The following is a 12,037-nucleotide window of genomic DNA, read 5'->3' as shown; positions in this document are numbered from 1 at the left end:
ACGGATATAATTCAGTGTTAAACAGCAGTGTTTTAACAACAGTGTATACAGAACACGTTCAGTCACAACAAGGTTCTACCAAACGGTGACCCGACCTGTACAACAGGTTTGATACATTGTTTGTCGAGGCAGCGATTTTTTTTTCTTTGCTGTGTACATGTAATTATATCATATATTTCTTTGTTCACTTTAGACTGAAGAACCGCGCTGTGCCTTCATCGATTTTCGGTGAGTATTTTTTCAAGGTAATATCGCGAACTGAAATTAAACAAAACTATTTGTTTCCCGTAACCCGAGGAACATCTTTCACATCCGTCTTACCAATTTCAACGCCAGTAAACATAGTTGATAAATCTTTGTAAACATAGAGCAGTATGGTAAGTTGTGACAGACTAAGGGTAAGTCGACAACAAAACCATATACCATCTACAAAAATCCCAAAGTCACTGCAATGTACGTTGAAGACAAACAGGAACAAATTTATTGAATGCTTTAATTGATCATTCAATTGGTTTTCAGGGATAGAAGTAAAAACAATTATTAGCATGAAGAGATAACAATAATTACTACTATTCCGGTTTAATAACGAGAGCAAGAAAAAATGAAGAGGGGCCTTATAGATATCATTACTATAATCGTTTATGTAAACAAGTCATTCTATCAGCTTTAGTGAACCATTATGACAGAATCATCGGAAAAAAGTTCACGTATTTAATAATTTCTAACGTATGCATAACTTTCACTGTAAAGAAATCCGAGTGCGCATGTTCTGCCCAATGCAATTTAACACATGAGACATTGTAATACTATTTGCTTTCATTTATTTGCTTTTCAAAACTGCAACAGTGTACAAAACTTATTTTATAGCTTTATCTATTCCACATCGTACATACCGTATCATGATTTTACGTCATGTCACGCCATGCTCGCCATATCATCATGATGTCACATCACGTCACGTCATGTCACGTCATGTCATATCATGTCATGTTATCTTTTGTCATTTCTTGTCTTGCCATGTCGTGTCATGTCGTACTGTAAATTACTTTCAACAAGCTACATGTTGTTTTTAGCATATTCGGATTATCATTGCAACCAGCAAGTTGATAGGTGACAAAGGCATCTTAGGTGTAGTAAGTATAGGGAAGCGTAAAGTTTAGTTTGAACTCGTCTTACGTTGGTCAACAGCAGTCATTGTAGACTAGATGCTAGCTTGTAAACATTCGATCGAAATATTAACGGCATCTTAAATTACCAAATGAACAGACTTTTCTCTAAATTCCCTAAAAGAGAATGCAAGCCAAAATGTCATGTTTTGCTGAAATGAACGAATCATATTTTAAACTTACCAAAAGTAATGCATGGTAAAATCATGAGTTCGTTATAATTATCCATGCAAGATGGCCATGAGTTCGACTGCAATATAGATGTTGAAAGTTATCTTGTGCAAATTTCTCTGTCCACAGAAAACATATAAATTAAAATTAAAAAGTTAATTTTTGGATTCGAACATTTGCAGCCAACCTGTGCCTAGCTGGTCTTCCCGCGGTTCCCGGATGGACGAATTAACCGCCGATTACGTGAAATGCAGTTGGTCGCATCTCACAAACTTTGCAATATTGATGATGCCTGTGGATGTATCCGTAAGCCGATGATCAAATCACTCACTAGTTAAATTTGCTTAATTCCAACAAACGTTTTCCGGCCATAATATTTTGAGTATCGTGTGACGCCTCATCCTCGCATTTCCTGTAAGTCCTGTAAGTTATACATTCGTTGCAGCAAAGTTAAGACTCGCTGGAGGCACGTTCCGAGAGAGAGAGAGAGAGAGAGAGAGAGAGAGAGAGAGAGAGAGAGAGAGAGAGAGAGAGAGAGAGACAGACAGACAGACAGACAGACAGACAGACAGACAGACTGACAGACAGGTCGACATGCAGATAGACGACAGACAGACAGAGAAAAAGGTATACAGAGACAATGACAATGTCAAAGATTGGTTTGCATTATTCTCAAACTAATACATCAACTTACTTTGATTAAACCATGCACTCACTACATGCAATTCCCACCTACAGGATCTTGGCGTTCACACTACCATACTAAGTGTTCTCACCTACATAGGATCTGCGTTGAGCATTATGGGAATATTACTCACACTTACATCCATCATATATTTCAGGTGAGATTGAAAGAAAATAACAATCAGGTTAATTAAGAATAATGTGTTCTGATAATCATTTGGATTGTGTATTTAAGTTGACCTCTAACCCTTACTGTAATTCTACTGCACCAATCAATATTTGGTAACCTACATTGCACCAGGTGTCGATATTTTAAACTTTGCAAACCATCGTCTGCCGATCTTGCTTTGCAGAGAATTTGGCGCCAATTTGTCTGCAAAAAGAGAAAAAGCATGAGTGGCATATTCAAGTATTAGTCATCACTTTTCCATTATTTGCGTTTACTTCAAATGATGCTATGTCTGCGTTATCTTATCATTTCGTGTCTTATCTGGGTTTTTTCAGATTTAGATCTGAGAGGTTCTTAATTCTGATGAATCTGTCGGCAGTTTTAGCCGCCGCGCAGATTACATTCTTGGCGGGAATTGAGGCAACCTCCAATCAGGTAAAAACATCATCCCGAATTTTCTTTAATAGTTTATGATTTTCGGGTTTTAGCATTTATCTGAATAATTGAACCCTTTTAACGGATTATCAGCGTCACCGTACCGCGTATAATCCGTCAGACTACAACGTCTTCTTGTGACACGATGCGAGATAAGCTTAGTATCCAGATTGCGGCGCTTGAAAATTACATGTCCGTCCCAACCAAGTCAGCAGTTCATTCCATTGAACCGAAAAGGGTTGTATAGCTTAACTCCTCATTGAATTCAGCAACACGTTTGCATGTGTTACTGCCGAAACGCTTGATCAGTGAATTTGAAAAAAAAAATGCCGAAATGAGATTCCAATGAAAGATTTGACTTGTCTCTTTAACATTTGTGATTTGACAGATTATACAGGTTTTTTAATGAAAAATATGTCTAAGAGGGCAAGCAGGGCTCTTGAAATCAAATCGCATTCAGAGTTCGTGACTGAATATAATGAACTCATAAAATATATTTTGCATTTTACCTTGATAAGTTAGCTAGGAAGTGTCCTCGTGCATTTCCTAACAAATGAAGATCAAATAAAAAAACGTAATAGAGACATCAGTCAACATTTCCGTCAATTCGCCATAATTAAAGCGGGATAGGGGATCGGGGCACAGCTGGGATGACACTTGTCTGTGATTTCGCATGGCGAGCACTTTCTAAAGAGCCACTCGTTGCACACCCTTCGTTTTTGAGTGAAATGCAATCCCAGATGCGCGGCACGTCCGTCTCAATTCGGTCGTAGCCTTTTTTGACACTTTCTATTTTTGGATGTGCGCGCTCACTAATCACGCTTAAAGTAGGTCAGTGCACAGAGTAAACCACTCACGTCGGTGCGACGCGAGACAGAAGCACTTTTATCAAAGGCCGCAAAGAAGGTGATACTTGAGAATCGTATGGTGTGACGAATGGAGAGGAAGTAGAGTGTAAAGCTCACGTCACAGAATTCCCATTTCCGCTTGTATTATTTCATGATTTTCCCGCCTTGACAGTTCCAAACTACATGACGCGATGCTCAATCTGAAATCGTGGTGTAAATATATATCCGCTGGTGATCGGCTGTGCAATTTTATCGAAGTACTCTGGATAGACTGTCAAACGTGAAGCCGATGACGATAAATAAAGGAGAACGGAGTAAGTTCCAATAGACGAATGGAACAGGCGACTTTATTCTGAAGGCTCTCATATCAAATCCTAGACCTGACATTTTTCTTTTTTGTCGAAAAACCAGCACATTTCTGATGGTTGAAGACGAGAGAGAGAGAGAGAGAGAGAGAGAGAGAGAGAGAGAGAGAGAGAGAGAGAGAGATAAAAACATTCTCGCGAGCCAGAGCAATAATTTCCGCTCCGCTGACCTACGCAAAAATCTCTTAACGGATAGCGCTGAGCTGTTGCCGTAAAGAGGCGTATGGTTTACGACGATAGATAAAAAAAGCTCTCATGATATGCGAATGAGCAGAGATGAAAACTATGACGAACTCGTCCAAGTGTCGGCGTTAAATCAACATATCTTCACCAATCACACATATCAAATATCTCTTTGGATTTCTTTTCGAAGATGGTGAAATCGAAATGTCATATTTCGAGCCTACAAAGGCTGTGATTCTCAACAAAATAGATGGCAAATCAAGTGACTGGAACGTCTACCATATAGCGAATGATTGCAAGCCGTTGAATGTTTATCATATGTATGTAGATCAGTTGTATGAAAACCTCTATGGAATCTGGTATATTTATCTTCTCGTGTGAATCGAACCACGAATTTTAATACCAAACTCAAGATGATGGAAACTCGTCGTGGCGACATTAAAAGTCCGAGTGAGTGTGGCAGAAATAATTGCTCGTAAACGATGTCTCGAGGAACTGTAAACACTTCATGAGTTGTTGTGTAAATGAAATCCACAATTCAAAAAAGGCAGGACATCAAGATTATGTGACTCAATAAGATCGAAGACGCCCCGTGGACAGTGCTGTGGACACCGAAATTGTTGCCATACGTTGCCTATTCTATTGACTCGTTTGAAGACTAAATAAGAATGAAGTCTCAGACTTTTCTGAAAATTGATAGTCACGTAATTTTCCCTGTAGAGCTAACACAGGGGATGGCGACCATTTTGAATTTTGAATTGTAACAAATTTGAGGTAATTTGTTTTTCTAATCTTCATATGTGGTCGGTGACTTTTGGCGTGTTTTGATTTTTTTTTGTTTTTTCTGGATCATGAAAAAGACTTGTTAAACGTTTTCGTGAGCAAGGCGAGAGTTTAGCCAAGTTTAGTGTGTTCGTTTCGTTGTCGAGCGCATTTATAGCTCTGTAGTTTCACAGTGTTGGGAGTCCAGTAGGAATACACGATATAATGACAGATTTTTTTAATCTTTATAATATCTAGACAGTGTGCCAGATAGTTGCCGTGCTATTACACTATTTCTACCTGACCGTCTTCCACTGGATGTTAGCACAGGGCATACAACTCTTCGTCAAGGTTCGGAACATGTGCCACGGTCGCTATCGTCTCGTGTCGTTCTACTGCGTCGGATACCTGCTGCCGTTGTTCATCGTGGGCGTCTCCATGGCGACGGGACTGGAGAATTACGGAACGAGCAAATTGTAAGTTTGGCAACAGATAATGAATCAGTATGATGTCCGTCGAAATCGTAGCTATCGATTCACACAGCTGGCATTGAACGTGAAATTTTCTCAATAATGAACTGGTCTAGTTTCCTCTTTTCATTTTTGCTCTACCACGATTCCGTGTATCATTTTCATAATTTGTATGTTGAAGAATAAAATAATGTCTTTACTAGCTACAAAATGGATGTTCCAGAACGTAATTACAGACACGTTATAGTGAGAGTGTAGCATATAATTTGTCTATTTGAAAATTGTTTAGTAATATTCCATATTTTCCATCGTAAAATCCTCAGTCTGATTTTCTCACCAAAGAAAGTGATCAGGAACCGCGTCGCAATTTGATCACAAATTAAAACAGTCACCTGTTGGTGCTGACGGGTTGCCATAGCGACGAGTAAATTGCGACGAAACGACACAAAAACCCGTTTTTCCTTTGCAGTTCATTTGAAATGCACTGCATGATATCCTATTAAATGCACAATTATGTCCTTGAGAGATTGTTAGTGACATGGTTGACATATATCACAGCCCGTAGTTTCTCTTTTACAGCTGTTGGCTCTCCAATGATGACGGTCATATATTTGCCTTCATTGGTCCCGCTGTGTTCGTCATACTGGTCAGTATAATTAAAATATTATTAACATGAAATTAAAACAACAGCAAAATGATAAAGTAAGGTATTTATTCTATCACAGAAAGTGTGATTTCACCAATTGAGTTTCAGCATTTATCTAATAATACACAAGTGAAAGACAAAAGAAAACATTTTTTGTGAATATACGACAATCATATGTTTAGTGCTCTTGTGACACGATTTTGTATATACTTCAGAAATCACATCAAAAAAGTGTAAGTGTGTTTCTATTTTAGAAATTCTTTCTATTTCACATTTTCATGCCCTCATGTCGTGAGTTTAATTAAGCTCGGTACACTCGCCAAGCTGGCCCTTGACAAAATGAAGGAAGCGTAATGTATGTTGTATGTTTGCTAATTGTTAGATCGCATGTCTGAAAATAATAGAAGAAAAGTACGACACGACAAACAGCAAAAATCTGAAAGAAATGGACGTATAGATGAGTGTCTACCACCTGTCTCGGCCAATCTATCTATCTATGTATCTATCTATGTATCTATCTATCTATGTGTGTATCTATCTATGTATCTGTGTATCTATCTATGTATCTATCTATGTGTGTATGTCTTCTGTCTGAATGTATGCATATATATATATATATATATATATATATATATATATATATATATATATATAATTGCCTTTTTCAGGTAAACAGCGTGGTATTAATAGCTGTCATGAAAGCATTCCTGTCTATCCGAGCAACTGCTAAGAAATCAGACTCCGAGAAAATCAAGTAAATATTGAAAATTTAATATAGCTCATCGTTCTTTCGTCTTCTTGTCGATGTCACAGGAAGTGTAAATAACCGTGACTGTACTGTACTGTACGAATTTATCAAAAAGAAATTAATCCTGACAGAAAAACCTTGCTAAGTGTTGAAAATAGAAAGCTGAAAAGGCATTGATTTCTCCTGCTGTAATTAGACCGTCTCGAACGATTGAACAGGAGCCAATGGTCTAGACTCCAATTAACTGTTCCTTGCTCGAACCGCCTTGCTGTTTTGCCGCTGTTTAAATAGGTCGTGATCGAGGTTGAACTCAACAGAGGTGGTCGCTCGGACGAGGTTAATCGAGTTAATAGGCTTATTTATTCAAGTCGGATGTTAACGTGAGTGACATCTTTCTACGAGCGGGTTAGATTGTGCGTGTATCTACAACTATGCATGAAGCAGCTATGCCTTGTACCGTATAGAATGAAACGAAACGCCCCCATACTGTGGTGCAGCGATAAGCAAACTGAATTATGAAATTTTTGCCTATTTCATCGCAGATCTGGTCTCCGGGCTGGAGTAATGTTGTTACCAATACTCGGTCTAACCTGGCTGTTTGGCGTCTTTTCCTTCAGTCAACACACCATCTTTTTCCAGTACCTCTTCGTCATCTTCAATTCAACCCAGGTGATATTTCAAACATTCACTTTTCTCAGAAAAAAGTCCAATGTCTACTATTGATTTAAATTTTGAAGCTGTGTCGCCTGTAAAATTAAACGATGGAATGATCATGTTTTTTGTTGTTTGATCAGTAGCAGTAACCATTCTGCCATTGATGGGAAGGGTTTTAAATTGCCCGTGAAATGTCAATTAAAGTGTCGAGTTTCTTTTCAATTTTGTAATGACAACTTTTCTGATAGATTTTGCTCGTCGCAAATTAGAGAAGCAAATGGCTCCGTTCAGAATTCGAAGAACCTGATGCATATCTTAACACGCTCGAATTTGGCACTTTCAAAGCTTTAGCACCCCTAGGGAACTGTTCAATATGACGGCATATCATAGCGTATGTCAGCACTTGTCACGGCCCGTGCATAATTCAACTGATTATCCACACTCAGTTGCATGAGAACTATCGCTTCTTTGAAACATCCAATTTTCGAATTGCACGTTCACATTGATTGCCTTGTGTAGGCACGTCCCTGTGGATACAATCGCCCAAATTGATAAATCGGCTGAGAGATTGACAACTTTTCATTGTCTGGTAATCCTCCATCTGCCTGCGTCTATGTCCTCTATTCGTCGTGGGTCAGCATCTTGAATAATTCATTAACTTTCGGGAAAACACGAACGTGTCGTCCTTTAAAGACGTTCTATTCGGCTTTTCAGGGCTTTGCCGTCTTCATCTTTCACTGCGTCCTCAATGATGAAGTGAGGAACGCCTGGAATCGAAAGCGAGGCGGCCTCGCTTTCAAAACATCCTCGTACCCCTCGTCCTCCTCCTCGGATTCGAAGACGATGACGTCAAACGTTAATCAGGTAATTTTCCCGCCATGATATTTCAGAAGAGAGAGAGTGGACTCTTTCTGTCACGTTGACAGATAGAAGACGCTAAGTGACATGAAGTAACGACGAATTGATGAGTTTATCCTGCATTTCTTCAGCGTTTGTAATAATTCCAAAAGCTTGTTATGGTACGACATGACCGCGTTTCTGAAAGGAAGTATGTGAATCATCTCCAGTGATGAGGTATAAAAGACGATAGCTATGCCTGTGGTGAAGAATCATGAAAGAAATGATTCCGTGAACGTTTCCAAGCGTAAACTCATGATAAGGAACTTTCATCTCGTCCCAACTCTTTCTGCTGTCGATTTTACAAATATGCAACATGCAAAAATAGCTGTGGTAATTTAATTCCTTTCTGTTCGTGCGCGAAATTATGTTTCAAGTTTAAAAGTAGGATGCACCTCGAGGATAAATTGTCAGACTTCACATTTTCCCAATACATATCTGGCCCATCGCTTGTGGGGCTCGTATAGAAGGTCTGTGAGTAAGTGAAGTTTTCACCTTCATCATTTCCCCATAGAGTTAACGCAGCAGTTTCAACTATTTTGAATTTCAAGTGTCGGTTTATGTTGGGTGGTTTGTTAACGTTATTGAACAAGGCATGTACATAAACGATACGACAGAATACACGATATCGATACGATAAACAGGTAATAAAGGAACAGTGGTACATGCTTGTGTCAAGTTCCTATACATTGTTGTCCTCTATGTATCAACTTCAAGATGCAATGTGAACCGCTCACGCATACACATCTCTAACCTTTTCTACGCTCTATTTCCAAGGAAACTACCTGTACGGCAGCTGGCACGGACAAGTCTGCAATGACCGATTCCAAGACAAGGCTTAACAAGGTACAACAAGCTTGGAACTGAAAATCCCTTTCCTATGAAGATAGTTCATAAACTTTGAAGTTCAGACTAAGTCTTGTGGTTGTTGAAGTTACCAGTTGTCCCATGTTCTTCACGGTACAACTGAAGTCTCTTTTGTTCTTCATTACTGCTTACTTTGCTTCTTTAAACAAGCTAAATCAGCAGACACAGCCAATTTCCTTCTGAAGAGAAAGACGCACGCTGGTTACGAAAACGTAAATCCGGGGCGGATAGATGCCGCGGCGATTCGTACAGTATCCGTGTTCACAATATCACCATTAAAGGCATTCATTCGACTGATATGAAAAGCTCCAGAAAGTTGCATATTTATTAATAAAATGGCGTATTTGGTAAAACCATGCACCCTCGAGAGTCTATGCTTACATGGAGAATTTTCACTGTGGATGCGTAACCTTAGATCTGCAGCTAGAAACTGTTATTCTTAACATATTTTGTCAGACCAACTCATTTTATGCAATTTCTTGGCACTTCTATCATGACTTTCAGATTATTTATATTTATACTTCTTAAAGTTTTATGCACAAACAAGTTGGAAACTAAATTATATCTCCAATTAAAATATAAAACATTCGTTTCCTATAATACTTACTCGTGTGTTGATTAAATTTAACTAAATATCTGTGCTAGAATCTTGCTTGATTCAGAACACCTACGACATTATGCTTTAAAGTAGGAAAAGACCAAAAAACCTTTTCACTGTTTTCCTTGTTGATTTAAAAACGTGCAATGGAATTTTACTAAATTGCGAAGAGCTGCGAGTGAGGTGGATAGTTAACTTTCTTTTACAATACAATTCATCGAAGTAAATGAATATAAATTGTATATTACTGCTCCAATCAAATGTGTAAGATTTAATTCAAATATAGGACTATAGTAAATACTGTCAAACCAGGCGTTATTCTTGCATAGCTCTGACAAACAATGATTCAGATTGAAAGGTTGAACCGATGAGGGCGTTGTATTCGAAACTCGTACTCAGAGACCTGACAATGGTCGTAAAAGGCTTTAGGGGTTCGAACAGAGTGACGAGTTCAGATTTTGTAAATTTGTACATGTGAATACGATCAAATCTAATATTGAACTTACACAGAATTTCATTCTATTTTAAATGTTTTGATCGGCGTTATTTAACTTGTGAAATAGTATAAAATGCTGTGCATTATTGAGCTACGGATTGTGTAATTGATGATTTGGGCAGAAAAGTATTGTACTTATGTATACATTTACTTGTGTTATATAGAGTCCCATTTTGATTTATTTTTATTTCTTAAACGTCACCTACATGAATGTATAATTCTGTTATCGAATATGTGTTGCTAATAACGCCTTACCTCGCTTTGTTCATGTAAAGTGTTTTTTTTTTAATCTCGGTTGTTTTCGTAAATAATACTCGACGCTGCATTCATTGAAGTGTCAATGCTTTGTTACACACATTGATTAAACCATACAGCCTTCCAGGTCATTTTGATGCAGAAAATATAATGATAATACATAATTTTCAAATAGCTAACACGATATGAATATTAAACAATCGTTTTTCATTATGTTGACTGACTTTTGAAAACATTTTCGGTACAAGGTTCTCTGAAGGACGCTCATTTATGGAATGCATGACGTCAGAAATTCTATGCTGAAGGATCTGTAAATACAACTATGCCACGTGATTTACATATCTGCCTTATGATCTGCTGCTTCACAATATTTATTATCACGCTTGAATGTAATTATAAATGAAATTATCTAAATATTATCGAACAGAACCTTGATATGTATTTTATTGACTTATACCATGTTGATCTTTAAAGTCCATCCCGATGAAGAACTAATTTGAACACATTGTATTTTATCTTTTAGAAATGTCACAGGCTGAGCGGGTTTATTTTTTTAAATTCACTAAGTACAGGAGTTAAAACACGAACAAAAATGCAAGCCTAAACTCTACACCCAGAAAAAATCAGCTTGCGCGCTTCAACGCTGTCATGGTAACGACAGGGCGCTTAAGCTTGTACGTGAGAACAATTGACATAAATGACCTCACACCATGGGTCACATTTTGGTACCCCTAGGTTCATGGTTAACGATCCCCATCCTTTGCTAATAAAATTTCTAAAGTCTCACAAACACCTAGTTCATCTAATTTTTATAATAAAATACTATCGTTGCCTTATACAAACAACTTTTAGTCAATTTCGAGAATATTTCTAGAATATTAAATAGCACAGTGTAGTTATCTATAAAATGTAAAGTAACAAGATCTATGAAGTCACCTTTTAATTTTAGATACGATATCTGTATCGTTTGTGATATCTTTCAAGCCTTCTTTTCCGTCCATAACGTTTTCACGACGATGTACAAGAGAATTGTGACTGACTATTTTCGAAATTATTTCAATAAAGTCACCTAATAAACAACTTTCGTGACTCTCTTTTTTCATGTATAACCTATTTTGATCATTGGTCAACCTTGTGATAAAATGTGAGGTATATTAACAAGTTTAGATCAGACGTTCAGAAAGAACTCGGATGTGCTTGTGTATTTATACCGATACATACATACATACATACATGCACGCATGCATACATACATACATACAAAAATACACACGTACATACACACACACACATACATTCATACATACATACATACATCCGTGCATGCATACATACAAACAGGCATACAGACAACGGACACTGGCTTACGCCATAAGCTCACGTTGGTATACCAAATATGAACTAAAAACTGAGTGTCAATGACACAGCCTGACTTTATGCGAAAACCGTTTTTGGAAGGTTCAGCAAAACGCTTTTCACGTGACTCTTATGCAAATATTGACCATGTACTGTGCTTGGTCGGATAGCTCTATATCAGGGCTTTCAGAAAATGTATACTTTATTGGGGTTTGGGACTTCTTCAATTGAGAAAAAATAAAAATCTTAAAGTGTCTAAAAGGTATT

General features: G+C 37.7%; 1 protein-coding gene across 1 annotated transcript in view; it reads left to right on the top strand.

Annotated features, from left to right (window-relative positions):
• Positions 1-11,492, top strand: part of LOC139129631 (adhesion G protein-coupled receptor L4-like) — a 61,064-nt gene extending 49,572 nt beyond the window's left edge. The window contains exons 11-20 of the mRNA XM_070695292.1: positions 194-228; positions 1,520-1,643; positions 2,076-2,179; positions 2,526-2,625; positions 5,042-5,259; positions 5,833-5,899; positions 6,568-6,653; positions 7,190-7,316; positions 8,016-8,165; positions 8,976-11,492. Of these exons, the coding sequence (XP_070551393.1) occupies positions 194-228; positions 1,520-1,643; positions 2,076-2,179; positions 2,526-2,625; positions 5,042-5,259; positions 5,833-5,899; positions 6,568-6,653; positions 7,190-7,316; positions 8,016-8,165; positions 8,976-9,065 (1,101 nt within the window). The 3' untranslated portion in view covers positions 9,066-11,492. The remainder of the gene's footprint in view (positions 1-193; positions 229-1,519; positions 1,644-2,075; positions 2,180-2,525; positions 2,626-5,041; positions 5,260-5,832; positions 5,900-6,567; positions 6,654-7,189; positions 7,317-8,015; positions 8,166-8,975) is intronic.
• The last annotated feature ends 545 nt before the right edge of the window (positions 11,493-12,037 follow it).

This window comes from Ptychodera flava, chromosome 3 (assembly GCF_041260155.1).
Source record: "Ptychodera flava strain L36383 chromosome 3, AS_Pfla_20210202, whole genome shotgun sequence".
Classification (NCBI taxonomy): domain Eukaryota; kingdom Metazoa; phylum Hemichordata; class Enteropneusta; family Ptychoderidae; genus Ptychodera; species Ptychodera flava.
The sequence above is the reverse complement of the archived record's forward strand: the minus strand, read 5'-3'. Positions and strand labels throughout refer to the sequence as shown.